The sequence below is a fragment of the Triplophysa rosa genome, linkage group LG9 (genome assembly GCF_024868665.1).
Source record: "Triplophysa rosa linkage group LG9, Trosa_1v2, whole genome shotgun sequence".
Classification (NCBI taxonomy): Eukaryota; Metazoa; Chordata; class Actinopteri; order Cypriniformes; family Nemacheilidae; genus Triplophysa; species Triplophysa rosa.
This window is the reverse complement of record NC_079898.1, coordinates 2,582,178-2,607,109: the sequence shown is the minus strand read 5'-3', so window position 1 is coordinate 2,607,109 and position 24,932 is coordinate 2,582,178. Positions and strand designations below refer to the sequence as shown.

The window sequence follows — 24,932 nt, the reverse complement described above, 5'->3', positions numbered from 1 at the left end:
ACATGTCAAGAGACCGCGTCCTTCTTTATCCAGCTCTATCATCTCAGCTCTTGTCAGGTCCCCACTTCCCATTCTCCGCTCTACCATCAGGTCAGGCCATGAACTGCATCCTGCTCGCTGTGGTAACCTTGGAACAATGAGACAAGACTGGCTGAGAGTAGAGTACTGTTCTGTACTCTTTGATGCAACAAGTACATCAGTTGTGTTTTTGGTTCCGGTTGATCTAACTAATGCAGCCTAAACCCTCTGAAGATTTATATTATGGAAGAGTAGTGTATGCAAGATTAAAAAGATGCGTCTTTAGTCTAGATTTAAACTGACAGAGTGTGTCTGCCTCCCGGACAGTGCAGGGAAGACTATTCCAAAGTTTAGGCGCTAGATAGGAAAAGGATCTACCACCTGCACTTGATTTTGAAATTCTAGGTATTACCAACTGACAGGACGCCTGAGAGCGTAATGCACGTGAAGGACTGTAATACAAAAGGAGTTCATTCAAGTACTGAGGAGCTAAACCATGTAAGGCTTTATAGGTAATAAGCAAGATTTTAAAGTTAACGCGATGCTTTATAGGTAACCAGTGCAAGGTTGACAGAACCGGGCTAATATGTTCATACTTTTTTGTACGTGTAAGAACTCGAGCTGCCGCGTTTTGGACCAATTGGAGTTTTTGTAATAAGCCTGCAGGGCAACCACCTAACAGTGCATTACAGTAGTCTAGTCTTGATGTCATGAATGCATGAATTAACTTCTCTGCATCTGAGATTGACAGCATATGACGTAGTTTAGATATATTCTTAAGATGGAAAAACGCAATTTTACAGGTGTTGGCGACGTGGCTCTCAAATGACAGATTACTATCGAATAGAACGCCAAGATTCTTTGCTGACGACGAGGGTTTTATGGAACATCCGTCAATAGTTAAACAGTATTCTTGGTTGTTACTTATAGCAGTTTTCGGTCCAATAAGTAACACTTCCGTTTTGTCCGAGTTCAGTAATAAAAAGTTGTTACTCATCCAGTTTTTTATATCGACTATGCATTCCATTATTCGATGGAACTGCTGTGTTTCATGAGGCTTCGAGGAAATATAAAGTTGAGTATCATCAGCATAACAGTGAAAGCTAACTCCGTGTCGCTTTATTATATCTCCTAGAGGTAGCATGTATAATGCGAAGAGCAGAGGCCCTAAGACTGAGCCCTGTGGTACACCGTACTGGACTTGCGATTTGCGTGACACCTCATTGTTTATTGCTACAAATTGAAAACGGTCGGATAAATAAGATTTAAACCATTTCAAAGCTATTCCCTTAATGCCGACATAATTTTCGAGTCTATGTAGGAGTGTGCTGTGGTCAATGGTATCGAATGCAGCACTAAGGTCTAGCAGCACCAATAACGAGATACAACCTCGGTCAGACGCCAATAGCAGATCATTTGTAACTCTGATCAAAGCAGTCTCTGCTTCGTCACTTGTCATCTCTGGGGTTGCGGGTGAACGTGCCGAAGAGCAAGCTTCTGCCGAGTCGGTCCATAACATATCTAGGGGTATGTTTCGACTCAGTGGAGATGCGTGCCCGCCTCTTTCAGGAGCGTTTGGAGTCCATATCAGCCGCTCTGCGCGCCTTCAGCCTGGACCGGTCCGTTCCACTGAGGGTATTTCAGAGACTTCTGGGACTGGTGGCGTCAGTAAGTCTGCCACCTGGGTCTTTTGCACATGCGTCCTCTGCAGCTGTGGCTAAAGACTCAAGTTCTGCGGAGAGCATGGTCCTCGGGTCGTGCGCGCGTGAGGATAACTCACAGATGCCTCAGCGCTTTGGAACCGTGGCGCGACTTGAGCATGTTCAGCCAAGGCGTTCCCCTGGGGCTTGTGAAAACGCGCATGGTGGTAACGACGGATGCGTCTTCCTCGGGCTGGGGTGCAGTGTGCGAAGGCAGGCCGGTGTCGGGTCTGTGGTTGCCGTCTCTGAGCAGTTGGCACATAAATCGGCTGGAGCTGATGGCGGTGTTCTTAGCTCTGCAGACTTTTCGGCCTCAGGTGATGCAGCGTCATGTATTGATTCGCACCGACAACACGTCCGTGGTTTCGTACATCAAGCGCCAAGGAGGGGTCCACTCCAGAGCCCTTTTCGAGCTGGCTGCGAGGCTGCTGCTGTGGGCAGACGAGCACCTGCTTTCCATCAGGGCAGCGCATATCCCCGGTCATTTGAACTGCAGAGCAGATATGCTCTCGAGGGGAGGTCTTTCCCAAGGGGAATGGAGACTTCACCCCGACTCAGTACGGATGATCTGGGATCGCTTCGGGAAGGCGGAGGTGGATCTGTTCGCGACGAGCGAGAACGCACACTGTCCGCTGTTCTTCTCGCTGCCGCGCCCCCAGGGAGATGGACGCTCTGACGACGCGCTGGCCGGACGCCCGGCTTTACGCTTTTCCTCCGGTGAAGATTCTGCCCCTTGTGCTGGGCAAGATCAGAGAGGAGAGAGCTCGTTGCTCCGTTTTGGCCGAATCAGCCGTGTTCCCGGACCTGAGAGAGTTACTGGTGTCCTCTCCGTGGCGGATTCCCCTCAGGGGCGACCTGTTATCTCAGGAGAACGGCTCGATTTGGCACCCCAACCCGGATTTGTGGAGCCTCCATGCCTGGCCGCTTCAGGGGTCTTAGAACCCCTCCCTCAGAGAGTGCTTGACACTATTGCGGAGTCTCGGGCGCCTTCCACTAGACGCTTATATGCTCTGAAATGGGATGTATTTATGAAGTGGTGTATTGAGTGCGGTATAGACCCGGTGTCATGTCCCGTGTCTGATGTGTTACGCTTTCTACAATACAGGATGGATAATGGTGGCCTCCCGTCCACGCTGAAGGTTTATGTGGCTGCTATCGCCTCGTTTCGTTCCCCGGTTGATGGGCAATCGATCGGTAGGCATGCATTGGTGGTCAGCTTTTTGAGAGGAGCTCGGAGGCTGTTTCCCTCACGATCTCCTTCAGTACCTCCGTGGGATTTGTTTCTGGTGCTGAGGGCTCTCTCTCTGCCCCCGTTCGAGTCGTTGGAAGCTGTTTCTATAAGGGAGCTCTCTCTTAAAGCCGTTCTCCTTCTCGCTCTTGCTTCGGCAAAACGCATTGGGGATTTATGTGCGCTTTCTATCGGTGCGGATTTCATTCGTTTTGGGGCCGGCGACTGCAGCGTCACTCTACGGCCGAAGGCAGGTTATGTGCCTAAGTTCCTGTCTACCCCGTTCAGAGAGCAGGTTATTTCGTTGCCCGTTTGTCTTCCGAGTCGTCTGCCTCGTGTGATGCTGACGCTCAGAGGGCTGTGTGTCCGGTTAGGGCTTTGAGGGCTTACATTGATCGTACGGCCGGGTTTCGGCTGTCTGATCAGCTCTTTGTGTGCTACGGCGGGGGGACTAAAGGTCGGGCTGTCTCTAAAAAGAGGCTCTCTCACTGGGTGGTGGACGCTATCAACCTGGCATATGAGAGTCAAGGGCAGGCCTGCCCTTTCGGCATCAGGGCTCACTCAACTAGGGCTGTTGCCTCTTCGTGGGCTTGGGCTAGAGGCGTTTCTATTAAGGACATCTGTTGTGCGGCTGGCTGGTCTTCACAGAACACCTTCGCCAGATTCTACAGGCTGGATGTATCCTCATTAGCCCCGCATGTCCTCTCGGTGAGTACGGACAGCTCAATGTTACCTAGTTGCTGATCTCCTATATTGTGCAGTTGTTACCGTGTTACTGTTAACTCTGTGCTTGGTGTTACTGGACTTGCATTATATCTGCCCGGATTTCCGCGCTGACTTTTACTATTGTGGTGTCTGCCCTGTCTCACTGCAGCCCGCTCATTTCTTTGGCTGAGATATGCAAATTTTGTAGAAGACCGTTCTTGCAGCTCATTGGTCTGTCTCAGCCAATCAGCTGCGGGCTCTTCAAGGCGACTTCGCGATTGGTTCATCTGTGTGCTTAACACTGGTGAGTGTATGCGGTCGGTTACGGCTGTCTTGCTACTCTCACGGCGGGATTGTATACTGTTCCCATATGCGGAAGCTTCCGCAATGTCGAGAGACCGCTCTCGATAGGGAACGTCTCCGGTTACTGTCGTAACCTCGGTTCCCTGAGAAGCGGGAACGAGACATTGCGCTAGCCGCCGTGTTCGTCGCGTGTCAGCCTTGGAGGTGTTCTTTCGCAGATTCTGAGGTATTGTCGCTGTGCACTGTATTTATATTGTCTGGTCGCCAGTAATTACATTCGGTTGCGAGTGCGACAATTGGCCAGTTTCACTGGCGTTAACCAATAAGACTTCAAGAGAGGTGAGAAGGGAGGAGTTCCCATATGCGGAAGCTTCCGCAATGTCTCGTTCCCGCTTCTCAGGGAACCGAGGTTACGACAGTAACCGGAGACGATACAACTCAGACAAAATAACCATTCAATGTGTTGTTCTGTCCGTCTGTCAGTTTTCCAGGTAAAACCAGTTATGCACTTCCAACACTGTTCAATCATGTGTACTAGGTCCCACAATGCAGAAATTAATATATAAGAGCCCCAATTACTGCATGCAAAAAATGCTAAACATTTGTAACCTAAATTGCATTGGATTAGCATTAACAGTCATATCTGTAGAGGAGCTGGCTGATCAATTATTCAACCTCAAGCCATCCAAGATGTATGTGACATTATTTCTTAGGTAGAACAATAAAGATTTTTACCTGGAGTTGTGGTCCATGGTTTTTCATGGTTCATGTGTTTAAAAGTTCAAAATACAGATAGAGGCAACATAAAAGTAATCCCTGTGGCTTCTTTCGATGAAATGACGTCTTATTTAAGCGAGTCGATCAAACTGTGCAAGAAACTGAACGTTATTTACAACATTATAACGGGTAATGCACAGTTTGCGAAACTGCTTCGCATACGTTCCAATCGCATATGTTCCCTACTCACTTATAAGGACAGAGCACTTAGTGTAGAGACTTTGGAGAGAGATGGACGATTTTATCTAATGATATAGCCGTTTGGATGAAACTTGGTGAACGGAGTGATACAGGAACTCAATATTTCTCCATATCTCGGACAAACCTTCGCCATTTGATACGCGCCCTGCCTGCCGCACACGTTCGTCCTCCTCCATGATTAAACTAAATTGGCGGCAGATGTCTTGAAATCTGTGTGACGCAAGTTTTTTATGCGCGGTTTGAGTGGACGGGGTCACGTGACGGGACTGATTATTCTCCTTAGCCAATCACATAAAGATTAAACATATAAAGTAGTGACGACAATGTGAGGAAAAATAGCGCAGTAAAAGTACCGATACAGCACTAAAAATGTACTCAAGTAAAAGTACACTGTTTTTGAACTACTTAAAAAGTACAATTCCTGAAAAAAACTACTCAATTACAGTCATTTCAGTATTTGTAATTCGTTACTTTCCACCACTGCAAATAAACAGTCACTTTTGCAGCTTGAGTTGTTACATACATAGTTGTTATATAATTCGTTATCACAGTATTTTGACCTGAAGGGAGGACACAACAGCATTTAATCCTTGAATTTCAAGTCAAGACTTTCTTCACAAACACCTCATTATGAATGGTAACTTCAAAGCGGCAGTGGCCACCGGACGAGAAGCACAGCGCCCCACGTCAGGTCTACAGCACACGTCGGACGTGTACCTATGCATGCACGTGCTGGATCAGGTTCCAAGTTTACTCCCGACGCAGGATGGGCCACATTTAACTTTATTTTAATTCTGTTTGAGTTAAAGACGTGTGGCTCTTTATCATTAATCAATTAATTTCCTGTGGCTCAGTGGTTAGAAAGGTGCTAGCAACGCCAAGGTCATGGGTTTGATCCCAAGGGATTTGCACATAGTCAGAAACAAATGTGTAGTACAATGCAGTGTAAATCGCTTTGGATTAAAGCATCTGCCAAATGCGTAAATGTAAATGATTAGGTAGTGCGCGGCTGGATGCTGCAGAAAGGAAACAGTCCCGCGCAGACATGGATCATATAATTGTATATGGTTTTAGATGATTACTTTTGTTATTATACTTATTATGAGCCCAAATTATTACTGACTTACCTATAACAATGTTTAAAACACTGCAATCTCGAATGTCAGTCGTTTCATCAACCACAACCCACATTTTCTTCCCACTGATCTTGTTCAGTAGGGCTTCCATGTGTTGCTCAAAGACGCGAGGTAAGTGGGTTTGACGAAGGCTGCTTTCATTTTGAGGCAACGATCCTCCTTGCTTGCAGTGCTTTATGAGAAACAGACGCAACTTTTTCATTTTCTCGTACGGGATATCAGCCTCTGCACACACAGCTACAAAGTCTTCTACAAACTCACGCCTCGCATCCGATGATGCTACTGTACTTGCTATAGTACATTGTAAGGATACATTCTTGCCTTGTAGCTTCTCCTTGTTTCGCATGTGTGTTTTTGACTTCAAGTGATCATCGCAGGTGGTCTTTCGCGTCCAGTCGATTGAGTGATAATGTAACGTCATCACGCAAACAGGGAATATGCATTTCTGTCATTTTATTTGTCAGTTAATGAAACCATGGCAAAGAACAGGTATTTGTAAATGAGTTATAATGGGTTTTGAAAATGATTTAATCCAAAATTTGCCAAATTCCGTGACAATCCGTGTTATACAGTAAATTCCGTTTTTATGTCTGGATTCCGCGATTCCGTCCGTGTTTTCTGCAACGCGGAAATCATAGGGCCCTAGCTAACCGATATATTGGCCGATATACAGTATCTAAATATTAAGACTGAAACAAAAGGCAAAAAGTGGACAACTGCTTTTATTTGAAAACATTCACCGTGGAAAACAATTACCATTAATTATCTTTTTTCCCCTGAAAATGATGTGGCAAGCCTACTTTACACTAGTTAACGATTCTTTAACCTTCAAACTTTTCTGGTATATTTAATAAACAAATTATAGATGTTTTCAATAGCCACATGTCTAACAGGTCTCAAGACAGAAAGCATTTAGACAGCAGTCTGATTCAAACAATATGCTTTTGTTTCTATAATTTACACATTCATAAATACTGTATCTACATACTGTACCTACATCAGCAATGTTTTGCTAATAGCAGTAAGTGAATGATCACGGCAGAAAGACAGTACTGTACTGTATTTTAACTGCAAGCAGTGTGCAGATCAAGTAGTTTAACCAGAGGAAATGATTTATCGTCTTTAATATATCGGCATAAATTTTATTATCGGCCGATACCGATAGCATTAAAAATGACCATTTATCGTCCGATACCGATATGGGCGATAATTTATTGTGCATCCCTAGTCTCATTTATAAAACTGTGCTTAGGATCCTTACTAAAAGTGTACGTGCGCCCGAAAGCCAAAAACAGCGTATGCCAAAAAATATCCAGACTTATAAAACCGTGCGTACGCATACCTGTAAGCAATATTTGCTTTATAAATCACAGATCACCTGCAAGTGTGCGTACGCGAATCAGCTTCATATCCCGCCCTGTACACGCCCATTTTTACCCATAAATAGTCAATGCAAAGCACCTCATTAATACTGATTTGTATATTAATAAGCCTGGCATCCAATCCGCTTGGTAAAGTTCAGTTTATACTCGAGCGTCGGACCTACGCTGTAGCCTACTCAGAGCCGCGTACCCTATGCCGTAGGCTGACGTGCACCCATGCAAAAATGTAACTACGTGGACCGCAAGCGCTGTGATTGGTCTGTTTGAACCCCTTCCTCAGGTCAAAAAACTCTGCGATAGTCATGTTTACTCGAACGCATTTCCGAATAAATTATTGAAGTAAAGTATTTGTGCTTCTGTATTAAACATCTAAAATCTGCAACAAAAGTGACTGTTTACTTGCCGTTATCACTGCTAATGCTTCTCAAACGAGCCGCTTCTTTTTCGACTCTTGTCTTGGTTACACAAGAAACACGCGTGTGGACACTGACGCCTAGTGGTCATTGCCTGTCGACGTGGACAACGACGTAGAAGTATAAATGAAAACCGACACGTAGGCTATGGCGTAGAGGCTATGGCGTAGGTCCGACGCTTGAGTATAAACTTACCTCAAGCCTGACATCACACATGATAGAGCCCTGCACGGGCCTCAAATCTAGGCCCTAGCCTATCCCTGGCCCGAGAAGCACGGGCTGTAGCCCGGCCCTTGTCCGACAGCTTATCAAAATGTTTGGCCCGAGTCCGACCTGAAGCCTGTCTTTTTTTCCCTCTACGAACACATTTATCCGAACACTTATAGCCTACTACTGTTACAGTCATTAAAATAACTCAGATTTTGTATTTAATGGAAAAGGGATTATATTTCATTTTATTTTGTTTATAAAGTTAATTTAGAAAAATGTTTGGAGTGTTTTTTGTTTGTTAAATGTGTATTTTTTTTTTTTTTTTGAAGTGACGACTTCGACAACCAAGCCGCAAGCGGCTTGCAGCCGGCAGTGAGTTTATCATGTTTGATCAATTTAGACTATATACTATCACATCAACGCTTGACTAGTCTACAATAAAATCCACAGATATAAAACTCACAACAGTAGCCTATAGCACAATGTTAGATTAAAAGTTTATTATCACCATCTCAGAACAAAGGCGTTTCTAACAAATGTAGAGAGCAGGGCAGGCTGCTATGCTGCATGAAACCGCGCATCGCAGTGGAAAAGCAAACGAATAATGAACAAATAAATAAAAAATAAATAGTCTTATAAAATAAAAAAAATCACAACTTCACCACAGAACATGACTATTCTTATTTCCAACTAACAAAAAAAGCAAATCCCAAACGAAAAGCGAGACATTTTGCATACAGCCTAAAGAAAAGTGTCTTACAGAGCATCGTGCAGAAAGAGCACATCATCCACAGTGGAAGGTTTTAGTCCATTGCACGTGAGGTGAATGTCTAATTGTCTATGGCTGGAAACCTCTGTGCGCGCATCACGCGTCACTGCTTGTGTAAAATGCGTTATGGGTGCTGTGATAGGTCATAAAATGTTTTTTACGTATAAAACGTATTTTTCTAAAACAGACCCGAAGCCCTATCCGAGTGCGAGCAATGATGTGAAAATTGGCCCGAAGCCCAGCCCTATGGGCATAAAAAAGTTGGGCCCTGATGGGCTCGGGCTGAAATGCAGGGCTCTAACGCATCATAATGGACGTATACCGTTTCAAGGTCCAACTTCTTGCTGTACAATTTATTTATCCGTATGATGTCAAAAAGCTGTCAGTTCTTAAAGTCTTATCACTAAATATGTGAGCATTTCTTCTGTATTTGTAAATGCATTATATTTTTTGCTAGCACAGAATTTATGGTTTGTTTTGCTTCATTGTTTTCCATTGCACGCTCAACCTCTAACTTTGTATTTTTCAGATGTTCCTAACCGTGTACCTTAGTAACAATGACCAGCATTTCACAGAGGTGCCCATCACCCCTGAGACAGTGTGTCGTGATGTCATAGAGCTGTGCAAGGAACCGGGCCAGGTCAATTGTCATCTTACTGAATTGTGGCGAGGCTCAGGTGAGAACTTGTTGTAAATAAGCTGAAGAATGGTATATCACGTACATTCAGGCAGATTTAACCTGTCTTTTGATTGTATTTTAAGAGTTTGAGCAGCAGGGGATTCAGATATATTTTTACATTGGACAAGATGAAAAAGTTGTATTCTTCTTCAGGTTTTTACTGAAAGAGAAAAGCCTAAAATACAGTTGGGGACAAAAATATTAGCCCCCTTGGTAAATATCAAGAAGTTTTAATGGACTGGAGATGTTGAAAATAAATAGTAATACAGGTGGTTGTCATGGCTGTTTGCAGCAGCAGCAGCACATATGTCTTGGATCTGTCTGTTAATCTGCATGTGTGTAGATGTATGCATGTCCGCTGATGCAGCAGTTTAAATCTTTTCATATACTGTATGTGACCTGGACAACAAAACCAGTCTTATGGGTCAATTTTTTGAAATTGAGATTTTTACATAATCTGAAAGATGAATAAATAAACTTTCTATAGATATATGAGTTGTTAGAATGGGGCAATATCTGGGCGAGATACAACCGTTGAAATCTCTGGAATCTGAGAGCGCAAAAAAATCAACATATTTTGATATGTATTTTAATTTGTTAATCAGGGGCACTGTGGCAGACCATCCACTCACAAAAATAAAGTTTTTATATATTTAAGGTAGGAAATTTACAAAATATCTTAATGGAACATGATCTTTACTTAATATCCTAATGATTTTTGGCATAACAGAAAAATCGATAATTTTGACCCACACAATGTATTTTTGTCTTTTACTAAAAATGTTCCCGTGCTACTTAAGACTGGTTTTGTGATCCAGGGTCACATACTGTATGTTATATGTGCAGTTCCTTACATGCTCACAGCAGTATGTTGTGGATGTATTGGCAGGAGCAAGTCTCGGTACTTGCTCTGCCACAGCAGCAAGACCAAACACATTAATATTGTCACGTACATTAGCATGCTAAACACTCAGAGTTGTCTTGACAAACTTAAATAAACACATTCCATTAGTATTGCCCTTGTTATGAAGAAACCACCTTTTACATTTTTTAAAATAAAAGGTAGATTTGAGATCGGTATATCATTTACCAATTCCCTAGGGTTGGGTTGTTTGTTTAGAAGATGTCTGATAGTATCCAGCTTGAAAGTTTTCGGAACATATCCTATGAATTACTGGAGTAAGAGAGAGAGAGAGAAACACACAGCAAATAACTAGGCACACCAAAACACAGTATCGTAACATGCCCCTTAGAGGAACTATAAGCGCTTTTCCACCATCGTGCCATACCGTTCTCATTGCTTAATCGTTCCACTCCGTGCCGATCCAGTTCAGCCGGTATGTAAATGGTTTCATTTTTCACTGCAGGGCTGATAACGGAATTTTTAGAATGTAAACACAAACGCGTCACTCGCTGCCTTGGTCATGCAAGAGACTGAGCTAGGACTTGAAAAACATTTTTTTACCCCCCAGCTACAGCATTTAACCAAGTTAACTTGATTTTCTATTGTAATAATGCTCTGTTCCCTTTCTGTCGGTCTCTCGACGTTGTGTCGAACCGACAGAATGGGGTTTGTCTTGAGAACCTATCATCTTCTGAGTATTTAGAAAAGGCCAATGAAAATTGGCGAATGAAATTTGCATGCCGGGCTCCTCCCCGGATGTCCGGGTATAAGAGGGAAGCCGGCGTGCTCATTCATTCACCTTTTGTTCTTCAGAGCCTACGCATCTGGTGAGCTTCTCTACGATCTGGATGATCTTTCTTTCTGCTGGAATCTACGACGTGGACAGCGGACGGTCCCTTCCTGCAGTGACTCTCCCCTGGGCGTCTCGGCAGTTCCGGAGGTGTTCGAGCAAATTTCCTTTTCTAAAAGAGCAAATTTCTCCAGCGTGGCTTGTCCCGCTGTTCTCATGGGTGCAACACACTCATCGAGGAGGGGGACGGACACAATGCCTGCTTCCAGTACGCTGGGGCAGACGTTGTGGATACGTCCTGCCCGCACTGCGGGCGGTGACGATTCAGACGTTGCGTCACAGGTGGCTGTGTTCCCACGGGACTCAGCCACCACCTCGTTTGCTCCCCGTTCCGTGGCGGCAGGACTACGGCCCTGCCGTCCGCTATGGCAAGCAGCGAGGGTGAGAAGAGGATTACTGTGAGCGATAATCCGCCAGCCACGGCTCACGGACCGTTCACACCTCGTTTCGCTCGTCTGACCGTTCCCCAAAAAAGACGGTCCGCCGTCTTATTCCTCAATCACGTATTCGGACACGATGCGTGATGATGAGAGGTCTCTTGCAGCATCGGGGGGTGACGTACTGCCATCCGACTCCGACGATTCTTCGGGCTCCCTCCCTCGGGGGGTCGAGCCCAGGAAAAAGCGGATGTCGAGATGTCGGCCATGCTTTCCCGGGCCGCCGTGAGTGTTGGGTTGCAGTGCCCGCACTGCCTCTCCCGGCGTTCGCGGCTGGCTACATGGCGCCTCGGGTTTGAGCGCGGCTCCAAGCCGCGCCCGCCCCCAGTGCCGTGTTTACCGGAAGTGCATGAGGAACTTTGCAAGACCTGGAACGCCCCTTCCGGCACGTTTCACGTCAAACAAAGTTCTGTCACCCTCTCTTCCCTCGAGGTTGAGACAGCTGGAGGATGCGTCGGTGTCCCCAGGTGGAGTTGCCGCCGCGGTGCACTCGTGCCCGTAGGTGGCGGCCACCTGGGGGGGCTCGACCTAGACTCCCGTCCAAAGCATGTGGGGTCTCGGCATCTCTGGTGTCGAGAGCTTACATTGCGGCGGACCAGGCTGCCTCCTCTCTCCACGCTATGGCTCCTGCCAGGCCAGGGCGTTGAGAGAGCTCCACGAGGGTAAGACCGACCCAGCGCTTATGCAGGAACTCCGCGCCATCACCGACCTCGCTCTACGGGCGACCAAGGTGACCACGGGGGCCCTGGGTCGGACGATGTCCACACTTGTGGTCCATGAGGAACTCCTCTGGCCGATACTTGCGCAGATGAGTAACGCTGAGAAGGTCCGCTTTCTCGACGTACCCGTCTCGCAAGGGGGGGCTGGTTGGTGTTACTGTGGAGGGTTCTCGACAGTAAGAAGCAGTCCTCCGTGCCGCAACTCGGCCGCCTCGGCCGTCGAGTCCCGTGCACTGTCTGCTTCCCAGCAGCCCTGGTCCTCTTCGACGCCCTCCAGCTCTGGCGCCCCCCACTAGGGGGGCCCCCCTGGAGGAGACAGCGAAGAGGAGACCATCGCCCCATCAGCAGCCGCGGCGAAGCGGCTGTCATGGGAAGACCTCAGGGGGATCGAGGCTACCATTGGGCCCGACCCCAGCCACATCGCTGGGAAGTCGGATAGGGACGGATCCTGCCCTGTCTCTCCATCTGCTGGCCCCCTCCGGGGGGCTAGCGCCCACTTACTCTAAAAAAAGGAGAGTTTCCTCTCTCTCTGGGTTACCACAGCCGCTCTCACCCTCTGCACGACGGTGAACGGCAAACTCGACGTTGCATCATGGCGAAGCGCAATGTCGAGTATAAACACCAGCCTTCAGCACTCTCAGACAGACAATCGCCAGGCAGGAAAAACAGCAGAGCCGATCTCCTCCCCGGGGGTCCTCCCCTGGCAAGGAATCCATACTGCTAGCCATCGAACCACCCTCCGCGGGGGCGAGGAAGCAGATCAAACCTCTAGTACCCCTGTCACAGTTTCTGGGAGCCTGGTCTCAGCTTCCCAGACTGTCAGGCTGGCTGAGGAAGACGATCCGTCTCGGCTTCGCGATTCAGTTCGCTACCCGTCCACCCAAGTTCCGGGGCGTCCTTTTTACCTCAGTCAGAGGCAGGGATGCCCCCGTACTTCGGGCGGAGGTCGCCTCCCTTCTGGTGAAGGGAGCGATCGAGCCCGTCCCACCGGCCGAGATGTTCAGCGGGTTCTACAGCCCGTACTTCATTGTCCCCAAGAAAGGCAGAGGGTTGCACCCTATCTTGGATCTGCGTGTTCTGAACAGGCACCTACACAAGCTGCCTTTCAGGATGGTCACGCAGAAGCGCATCCTGGCGTCCGTCAGGCGTCAGGACTGGTTCATGGCAATCGACCTGAAGGACGCGTACTTTCATGTCTCGATCCTCCCTCGACATCGGCCGTTCTGACGGTTCGCGTTCGAGGGATGGGCATATCAGTACAGGGTCCTCCCCTTCGGTCTGTCCCTGTCTCCACGAGTCTTTACGAAGGTCGTGGAAGCCGCCCTCCTTCCCCGTAGGGAAGGAGGTGTGCGGGTACTAACTATCTCGACGACTGGCTCAAGTTTTGGCACACTCTCGAGATCTGTTGTGTACACACAGAGACCTGGTGCTCCGGCACCTAGATCGGTGGGGCTACAGGTCAACTGAGAAAAGAGCAAGCTCTCCCTGGTGCAGAGCATCCTCTTTCTCGGTATGGAACTCGACTCTGTCCTCACGAGCGGAGCCCGCACCCTCGCGGCCTCCCAGAGGAAGCGCGACTGACTAGCGCGCCTGATCAGTGTTGAACTGCCTGAAGATCAGACAGTCAGCGGTCCCCCTGTAACGAGAGGCTCCTGGGATACATGGCATCCTCGGCGGGGGTGGTCCCCCTCGGGTCGATGCACATACGACCGCTCCAACACTGGCTGCAGAGTCAAGTTCCTTGGAGAGCGTGGCACACCGGCAGCAGGCGTATGGTCACACGCTTTTCTGCCGACACACCCTAACCCCCTGGTCTCCATGACCTTCTTGCGGACAGGGGTCCCCTTTGGGATGCCTCTCTGCAAGGTTGGGGTGCCGTGTGCAATGGGCAAGCAGTGTCGGGGCGGTGGACGGGCCCCCGCCTGCGTTGGCATTCAACTGCCTAGAGTTGTTGGTTGTGCTACTTGCATTGAGGAGGCTATTACCTCTCGTGCAGGGAAGCACGTGCTGGTCCGGTCGGACAGCACAGCTGCTGTGGCGTATTCTTTCACTCACAGCAGCTAACATGACTCGCCCGACGCCTCCTCCTCTGGAGTCAGCAGGTGATCAGCTCCCTGCGAGCCACACACATCCCAGGCGTCCTGAACCAGACAGCCGATGCGCTCTCTCGTCAGTCGACGCCTCGCGGAGAGTGGCGACTCCCTCCCCGCGCAGCCAGCTCAATTGGGGGCAGTTCGGCCAGGCACAGGTGGTCCTGTTGCCTCCCCGGACTCCACCCATTGTCCGCTTTGGTACTCCCTGTCCGAGGTACCCTCGGCACGGATGCCCTTGCGCACAGCTGGCCGCGGGACAACCAGGACTTGGTTCTCGGAGCTGAGGCTCTGACAACAACTCCCCCCTGGCCGCTCCCCCTGGCGAACTGCTTCCCCAGGGGAAGGGGCACGTTACGGCATCCCAGGCAAAACCTGGTCTCCATGTCTGGACGGGACGAGGAGATCCTGAGTGACCCACCCCCGGTCCGGTTGGGACGTCACTCAGGCTAGGGCTTCGGCCACTGGGCAGCTATACGCCCATAGGTGGCGCCTCTTCTCGTCCTGGTGCTCTTCTCGGCGAGAAGACCCGCGGAGTTGCTCGGTCGAGTACGAGCTGTCCCATCCTCAAGAGAGACGGGGGAGTAACCTCTCCCCCTCCACACTGGGAATGTATGTAGCCGCTACGGCCGCTCATCATGACCCAAGTGCTGGGTAGCCTCTGGGACAGCACGACCTGGTCATTAGGTTCCTAAGGGGCGCGAGAGGGTGACCACCTTATCCGCGCTCCGTACCCTCTTGCGACCTAGGTGGCGGGCCTCAAGAGGCCCCGCCCCCTTCGAGCCTCTCGGGGTTGCCGCTCTTTCTCAGTCTTGATAAAGACGGCTTTCCGCATGGCGCTCACCTCCAAGAGGGTAGGGGATCTACAAGCACCCTCCGTGTCCACAGATCACGTTATCTTGAGACCCCGCCCCGGCTACGTGCCCAAGGTTCCCACCACTCTCCCGAGAGACCAGGTGGTGAACCTGCAGGCGCTCCCCACCGGGGAGGAAGACCCAACCTATCCGTGTTGTGTCCAGTACGCGCACGGCGCCTCTACTTGGACCGCACACAGAGCCCAGAAGCTCTGAGCAGCTCTTTGTCTGTTTCGGAGGTCAGCAGGAGGGCTGTCTCCAAACAGAGGCTGGCGCACTGGATCGTGGATGCCCTCGTTAGGGCATACCGATCTCATTCGCCCCTGCCTGTTGGGGGTGAGGCACACCCCTCGTGGCTGGCTCAGGGCGCCTCTCTGGCAGACATCTGCAGAGCTGCGGGTTGGGCTATGCCTAACAACTCCGTGAGGTTCTAATACCTACGCGCGGAACCGGTGTCAGCCCGCATCCTGGCAAGGTGTGGGACCGTCAGCCGGTAGGGCATACGCCTGCGGAAGCCCTTCCCCCTCCGGGGGGAGCAGTGGCGATCCCGCCTCACTTCTTTCCCCTCGGGTAAAGAACAGGCATTCCATCCATCACTAAGCACCCTTCCAGGGGACAGGCTGGGCAGAGCAGCCCTGCCCCATTAGGCCGGGGAACAGTTGAGTTATCTCCCACATAGCTCTAACCGGACCTAGTGCTCCAGACGTGGTAACCCTCCCTCCGTGGGCTGTTCCGTCTGATGTATCCTCATGAATGGTTCCCACCTTGGCAACCCATGACCTCCCCAGGTAGACTCCCACCTTGCGGTTAACTCCTGCAGTCCGCACTTTCCTCCCATGAGTTCTCCCCTGATGGTGAGACCATGTGGTGTCTCCATTAAGTCCTCCCTACGGTAGGTAGTGGCCTCTGCAGCGTTTTTTCCCCCAGGGGGGAATAATGCTTACCCAGTGGCCCGTACGGTGCCGGGCGGCTTCTCGCCATTTAGAGAACTAGGCCTCCGCCCGTGACGGCCGGTGATAGGGGCTTCCCAACTTTGTGTAAAGCTCTGGGTCCCCCTACCTCTCCACTGGAGGGTCATAATTTCGCGTTAGCGTCTTCGTCTGACTCGCCCAGGCCAGTCAACGTCGCGGCTCAGTGCTGTGGCGTTTTCCATAGGAACCCCATTCTGTCGGTTCGACACAACATCGAGAGACCGACAGAAAGGGAACATCTTGGTTACGAATGTAACCTCGGTTCCCTGATGGAGGGAACGAGACGTTGTGTCCCTCATGCCACAAAACTGGCCGCCCACCCCAGCGGTCGGGGGATGATGTTTTAGGCTCCTCAGACCAACAGGTGAATGAATGAGGACGCCGGCTTCCCTCTTATACCCGGACATCCGGGGAGGAGCCCGGCATGCAAATTTCATTCGCCAATTTTCATTGGCCTTTTCTAAATACTCAGAAGATGATAGGTTCTCAAGACAAACCCCATTCTGTCGGTTCGACACAACGTCTCGTTCCCTCCATCAGGGAACCGAGGTTACATCCGTAAGTAGAGGTTCAAGAAGAGGTGTAAGACATCGACTCTGGAAATGTCGGAACAGATTTCCCCTGCCCGTCATTACCCCAATTCTTGGGGATTTTAATTCTTGTGATTTATCCGAGTACCTGCCTACACTTCAACAGTACGTGGACTGTCCTACCCTCTTAAACCGAACTCTTGATCGCTGTTATGGAAATATCACCAATGCTTATAAGGCGGTTTGCAGACCTCCCCTTGGGAAATCCGACCACAATGTAATTCATCTCCTGCCCAAGTATAGGGCTGCTGTGAAGACAGCGAAGCCTGTTACTAAGCAGATACATGTGTGGTCTGAAAGGTGTAAAGAGCGATTAAAGGATTGTTTTGAAGAGACTAATTGGGAAATTTATTTTCAGTCATGCCAGGATGCCGATGAACTCACAGACACTATCACGCCGTATATCAAATTTTGTGAAGACTCTGTATCTGAAACTAAAATTGTGAAATTGTTTCCTAATAACAAGCCTTGGGTATCTAGACAGCTGAAAATGTGTCTTAATGAAAGGAAGGTTGCTTTCTGCTCTGGAAATACAGAATTACTGTGTGTGAAAAAGAGACAGTTGAGAGGGGAACTTCTTAAAGCAAAATTTGATTTTAAAACAAGAATTGAGGGTAATTTTTTGACAGGTAATGTTAGACAGGCTTGGGCGGGACTAAATACACTAATGGGCAGGTCAAATAAAAAAGATAATAGCTTGGTCAGAAATTGTCAAACTTTTATTAATGATTTGAATAATTTTTACTGTAGATTTGACACAGTGGAAGGTAAGATAGAATGCGATGAGATATGCAAAAACCTTAGTGCAGAGGATTCTATAGTTATTAAGGAGTCGGATGTCATTGCAAGTCTCAGAAAGCTAAAGACGAATAAGACTACTGGCCCGGATGGTCTTAAAGCCCGTCTTCTTAAAGACTGTGCTCCTCAATTAAAGGAAGTCTTTACAAGGCTATTTCAATTTCTTGTTGACAAAAGTGCAGTGCCTAAATTATGGAAATACTCAGTAATTCAACCTGTGGGAAAAAAGCCAGGGGCAAGTATGCCAAACGACTACCGGCCTATTGCAATAACCTCCATATGTGACCCTGGACAACAAAACCAGTCTTATGGGTCAATTTTTCGAAATTGAGATTTTTACATAATCTGAAAGCTGAATAAATACACTCTCTATTGATGTATGAGTTGTTAGAATAGGACAATATCTGGCTGAGATACAACCGTTTAAAACTCTGGAATCTGAGAGTGCAAAAAAATCAAAATATTGAGAAAATTGCCTTTGAAATTGTTAATCAGGGGCACTGTGGCAGACCATCCACTCACAAAAATAAAGTTTTTATATATTTAAGGTAGGAAATTTACAAAATATCTTAATGGAACATGATCTTTACTTAATATCCTAATGATTTTTGGCATAAAAGAAAAATCGATAATTTTGACCCACACAATGTATTTTTGTCTTTTACTAAAAATGTTCCCGTGCTACTTAAGACTGGTTTTGTGATCCAGGGTCACATTTTATGTAAAACTATGGAGCGAGTTTTAGCTAGTTATCTAACTTCATGTGTGGCCCCTAAGCTAGACCCACTTCAGTTTGCTTATAAGCAAAACAGAGGCACAGATGATGCTGTACTGACTCTTCTTAATACAGTCACTAAACATCTTACAAATCCTAAAGGATATGCTAGGATCCTATTCGTAGATTTTAGCTCAGCTTTTAATTCAATGAAGACACATCTTCTTTTAAAAAGGCTAGTGGATCTTAATATTAATCAAGGCTTTGTCCTTTGGATCAGGAATTTTCTTTGTTGTCGTTCACAAAGAGTCTGTGTTAGAGGGGTGATGTCTGATGTGCTCACTGTGAGCAATGGTTGCCCACAAGGTTGTGTTTTATCCCCCGTGCTGTTTTCTATCTTTACTAATGAATTTACAATTAATGAGGAAAATTTCAGACTATTTAAATATGCAGATGATATGGCCCTGGTTGGCTTGTTGGACAAAACAAACCATACAAACGACTTGGCCTACCTGACTCACATTAAGGCTCTTGAAACTTGGTGTTGCTCTAGCCAGTTAGAAATTAATGTTGCTAAGACTAAAAAATTAATTATGTGTACAAAACGAGATGTAATATGTGAGCCAATTTCACTTGAGAGACAACAAGTTGAAATTGTGGAACATTTTAAGTATCTTGGATCAATTTTGGATTCCCAGTTGAGTTTTGCTGATAATTCGGAGTACATCTTTAAAAGATGCTCTCAGCGACTCTTTCTTCTCAGGCAGCTTAATGGTCTTGGTGTTAGTAAGTATAGAAAAAGGTATGTCTTATGTTAAGGCCAAATTCATTAACATTAGTTGCAGTGAAATATACAATTTCATGTTTCAAGTTGTTGAAATTAGGGCTACGTAATATATTTTTAACAAACTAATTTGAATTTAAAAAGAACAACCTCTGCGAACCAGTTATGGTAATAAAGGAATTATTGTTAATCATTTAATATTACGTTGGTATTTTTATACCTAATGTAAGTAATGTTAACGAATTCTGTGGCTCACCAGTATTTAAAGCATACACACCTGTTTGTAAACTTAAAATATTTAAACTAGCTTGCGATCTGAGTGAACAAAGATTTAGGAACACATAGGCTTACAAATGATTTTTATATTTTCTATATATTATAAAATCATTACAGATGAAGTAAGACTGTAGCAGTTACTTAACCCTGTGGTGTCGCAGTTTTGTATTCTAATGAAAAATAGAATATTCGAAAATCATTTGTAATTTTCGAATAATTATTGCTGATCGAATATTCAAACATTCGTGCACATCCCTAATTAAAATAACCACAGAAGTATAGTATTAGTTTTTTAATTAGTTGTTTAATCAACATGGTTCTATTGATAAGACCATTACATACTACTAAAAAAATACCCAAAAACACACTACAAAAAGGAATAATTTTTATTATTTAAATTATTTTATACAAAAAGGAATAATTTTTATTTATTTTTTAAATAAAAGTGTTTTAATGGAAACCATTAAAATTTCTGTGATGGTTTCTATTGTTTTTTTCAGCAGGGTAGGCGTTGCGTTGTCAAGCGCCCGGTAGCGGTATCAGTCGGCATTTTCAGATGCATTTAAATGCTTCGGTGAACAAATATAAGAGGCACAGTGAAGGCTTGTGGTGCAATAGAAGTAACAATGGCTGTCAGAATTGCAAAAGTAGACAAACGATCAAGGTCTGGTTAATTATGGTAGAGGTAAAGCCCACTGTAATGCAACATATAGTTAATGACATGGTAAAACACAACCTCCTTACTTTTTTTTTCATTTCTATCCTTTTGTAGAATCCGTTGCAGTCAACCATCGGATCCCAGCAACAGGAAATAGACATAGCATTTTAATCATTTTCCTGCGTTACAGCAAAAACGAATATATTACTGTAATATTGTTACTTTTGTAATGCGTTACTCCCAACACTGGGTGTAAAGGTTGGGGTGATTGGGAGAAACCACCCACTGGCCCAATGGAGGAATCCAGCGGCATGGTGAAGGTTTAAGCGCATTCGGTCTTTTCAGGGGCTTTGTTATTGTTTAACATGATTTAATTTTATCTGACTCCAGTAGCTAAAAACCTCAAAGATTTGATAATGATTGTATTGACTATTTAAACATCCAGGTTGACCGTTTCTTGAGATTATGTTCAGAGGTTTAAGATTTAATTCATTCATTAATCAATTTGCACATACAAATAATCTTACAACAACTCTGGATGAATTCAGATAATTCAGTTGCAATGTATTTGTCAGGTAAGAATAACATGTCAAACAAGCCAATCATAAAAGTAAAACCTATAGCAATTAAATACAGACATGATATTAGGGAGAGGCTTAACTAAAGCACGTGCGCCAACAAAACACAGACATCAGTTTCACTCACCGCATGCAGTACATGTCCGGCATCTTTTAGCGCTGGGACGGCTCCATATATCAGTTTCAAACGATCTCCAGATCCAGCCTTATATCCACCGTTTATATAACATTTATCACCCAAATGCAGTGAACAAACAAACACCTGAACACCCTTTAAATATACGTGTCTTTTGCATTTGTGTTTATAATACATCCTTCTGAGTGGCCAATGCCTCCGTTCCGGCCCCAAATGATAGCGGCCCACCGGGAAAATGCCAGATGGCCAGTCCGCCCCTGTCCCGGATTGATTATATATGTTTAAGATAGCCAAGCAAAACTGTAGCAAAATTATCATTCATTTTATTAATTTCCCTAAATGCATTAACATTCACAGGTTGAACTTTTGGGATTGCATTTTCATTTTCACAATGAAAGTGTTGCACATTACTCCCCCAGGTCTGAGCCTCGCTCTGCTCCGTGGCAGGGGCTAACGTTACTGGTGTTATGGAGCACTGACAGGTTATGATGTATTGCTTTATGTCAAGTTGTCATAACAAAGACAACTCAAACAATGTCATCTTTGCATTAAAAATGACATAAATCAGCGAATGACACTTAATGACAGTTGTCATAAACATGCATAAAATCTCATTCATATTCATGACATGTGTCATGTCATGATTATGAAGGTGTCATGTCAGTCTTATGAACACCCCTTCAAGTAAAGTGTTACCCAATGTTTTTATTTCATTTCGAGTTTCGGTGTAATTGAGAATCCGTAAATGTGCATTAAACAGCCTAATCAATTGGCTTTTATTTTCGTTTGACAATTTAGCTTAAGATGGCTGTATGTAGGCTATAGGCTATCCTTTTATCATGAAGGGAAAAATGTTTCGTTCTAATTGCACCGTTGCTGCTTGTTGTTCTGTATTTACCAATAAATAAGTTAAAATAAAAACGACTAAAACAGGCCTATATTTTCCTTTAAAATGCCGTTTTTGTCATCTAAAAAAATCTATATAATAATAACGTGTTCTGTTCATTGCAGGGGCTGGACTGTGTAGAAAAGGCGGTGCTGATTTAAATATTATAGAAAACGTCGCTTTTGATGGCGTCTTTGATACACGGAAGCGCCATCGTTTATGGCGTACTATGGAAGTCCAAACGGCGAAATGAACGGCGTTTCGCATTGCACTTAAAACGCTGTTATTAACGCAGTTTCTACAGCGAAAACGTCGTAATTTACAGTGCATGTGCTACAAAACGCCATACTTTGTGGCGTCTGTAAGTCTTAAACGCCGTAAAACCAGGCGTCTTCTGAACACCAGGCGTCTGGTTGATGGCGAAATATGACCCAAACGGCTTTCCATACACGTTCGACGCGTGTTGTAGACTTGGCGCGCGGCGCTGTGCTTCTCGTCCGGTGGCCACTGCCACTTTGGAGTTTCCATTCATAATGAGGTGTTTGTGAAGAAAGTCTTGACTTCAAATTCAAGGATTAAATGCCGTTGTGTTCATGGTGTGTATGACAACCATGATGCACAAGTTATAACGGATCATCTCATTTCGTTTTAAATACACATTTTGTCGGAAAATAAACACCAACAAGTAAACAGTTCTCAGAATGGCAAATTTCGTACAGTTTTTTTATAGTTAAGAAACTGAAGCATATGCTATTGTATGAAAGATACTGGAACTAATTTAAATGGTTCTTAATGTCAACTTGCAGGAGAGCATGGCAAATCTTGTACAAAGTTTTGACCAAAAAAAAAAAACTGGAAATACAGTCATATATAAAATTCAGTGGACGTTAATAATTGAGATTTATTAATTTAGATGAATATGTCAAAAGTAAGCTTTCAAGAAAAAAGTGTCAAGTAATGGGAGGTCTGTGCCCCAGTAGAGCTTTGAAGATACGCCCATGCTTTAAAGCACATTTTGAAGTTATGGAATTATGCTTTGAAGCACATTTAGAGAGGTTATTTTTTATTTCATTGGTAACATGATTCTAATATTTGATACACAAGTTAAGGGCACAGGCCTATACAAAAATATTTTATTCTAATCAAATGTATAGCTTTGCACACTGCTGGCATCTAGAATGATTTTGATCAGCATTTTATTGTTCATATCAGAGGGCTCTCTCAACTTATATCTTACATTTTGCTTTATTTACTTTTGTTCATATCGTTATCGGAATTATATCGTATCGACCAAAATGAAGAAATATATTTCAATATCAGTTTAGCCATATCGTCCAGCCCAATGCAATACAGTAAAAGAGAATCATACAGTATATCAAACATTTGTGATCTCCTAGTGCATTATAACGTTATTAATTTTCAAAAAATAAAAGGTAAAGGCCTTCATCTCAGAAAACGTTTTTTGTTTTACATTTTGTAACAAAATTGAGCAAGCTCAGTGCTCACTTGTTTCGCAATGTTTTTGGAATGTGTGCAAATGAAGGTGGGTTATTGGAGGACATGAAAAGAGGCCAAATAAAGGACATGAAACGAAGTCCGTCTTCCAAGGTTCCTTCAAATCCAGATGTCCCTTGACACTTGATGATGTTGCAGCGGAGATATGCAGCCTTCCATTTGAAAAGCACCCAAATTCGGTTAATGTCCATTGAACTAACATGAACAGCTGTATTGGCATTAGCTAACATTGTCAAAGATTAATAAATGCTGAAAGTCTATATTGTTCATTCTTAGTTCATGTTAGCAAGCGCTTTGATAACAAATACGACCTTATTGTAAAATGTTATTATTATTGGTAACAATCCTGCTTTGTGTTACAAACCACTGTTTCCAAAGCAACAATATCATGCTCCTTTAGAAATGCATAAATATATTGTGTTCTTGTGTGTATTGTGTTCTTGTGTGTGCAGAGCGAACGATAAGTGAGACTGAGAAGATGTTGGATCTGTTGCTGCAGTGGGGACAGGCGAGGTCTGATGTGTGTTTCTTTCTACGCAACGATAGAACACCCAGTTCACAGTCAGGTGAGCTGACAAATTGCACAACAATAATTCAGTCCACTGGGAAGAATGCTACCTTTCCAAAAGTGATTTTACGGTAACTTATATTTAGGAATGACTTCTTTAGGGATGGATGTGCTTTTTGGAGCTTCAAAATTTGGACCCCATGAAATGGCATTACAAGACTACAGTGTTTCCCACAGGATTTTGACAGACTTGTGGCACTGGTGACGTCACAAACTAATTAACATATTTGTGACGTTATCACGTCGTGCTTGCGTCGGGTTAGTGTTAGCACTTGATATCTATTTTTCTTCTACTCTCTGATCTTGTCACATTATACTGTATTTTACAACTGAATGCCACCAGCAGTCACTTTAACTGCTGTTAAAATCCTGATTAATAAGCGCATTGGACAAAATCATCGGACAAAATCACAATACAGCACATCTCCATTACAGAGTGGTTATAAGCTGTTTGCCCTTTCTCCACAATGTGTTTACTGTATTATGAACGCCAGAGGTTGGTAGTAACGCGCTACATTACTTCGTTACATTTACTTGAGTAACATTTTGGAAAACATGTACTTTTTAAGTAAAATTAAAAGTGTGTACTTTTACTCTTACTTGAGTAAATTTCTAATAGAAAATCTGTACTTTTACTTCATTACATAGCTTACATTGCGTGACGTTCTTTCGTTCCTTCATTTTAAAATATGTTTTTTAAAACGCGTTGTTTATTTCAAGGTTGTCGTCTCTTTTTACGGGCATTCCCGAGTGATCGATGCTTTTGAGTCGATTCTTTTGAAAGCATTAATTGAACAATGGGCAAAACCATTTGAATAGGCTAATGAATCAGTTCAAATGATTTGTTCAGTTCGCAGCACGATCTGAATCATCTGAAGCAGGATTACTCACTCCTCGTAGCGCGAAACTTAAGAACATGCAGAACACAAAGAGCGCTGGATGAAGTGAATATTAATCTATATCTATACAATCAAAACTGCAAGTGTGTCATATTGTTTGCCAGCAATGATAAATGCCCGCCATATGCACGCACCCGCGCGACCTGTTCGTCAGACACAGCAACATGCGCGTTACCTGTCAGA

General features: G+C 45.2%; 1 protein-coding gene across 1 annotated transcript in view; it reads left to right on the top strand.

Moving 5' to 3' along the window:
* The window catches only part of tp53bp2a (tumor protein p53 binding protein, 2a), a 69,031-nt gene that overhangs the window by 5,620 nt on the left and 38,479 nt on the right, over positions 1-24,932 (top strand). Inside the window, exons 2-3 of the mRNA XM_057342734.1 lie at positions 9,372-9,519; positions 23,735-23,848. Coding sequence (XP_057198717.1) covers positions 9,372-9,519; positions 23,735-23,848 — 262 coding nt within the window. The remainder of the gene's footprint in view (positions 1-9,371; positions 9,520-23,734; positions 23,849-24,932) is intronic.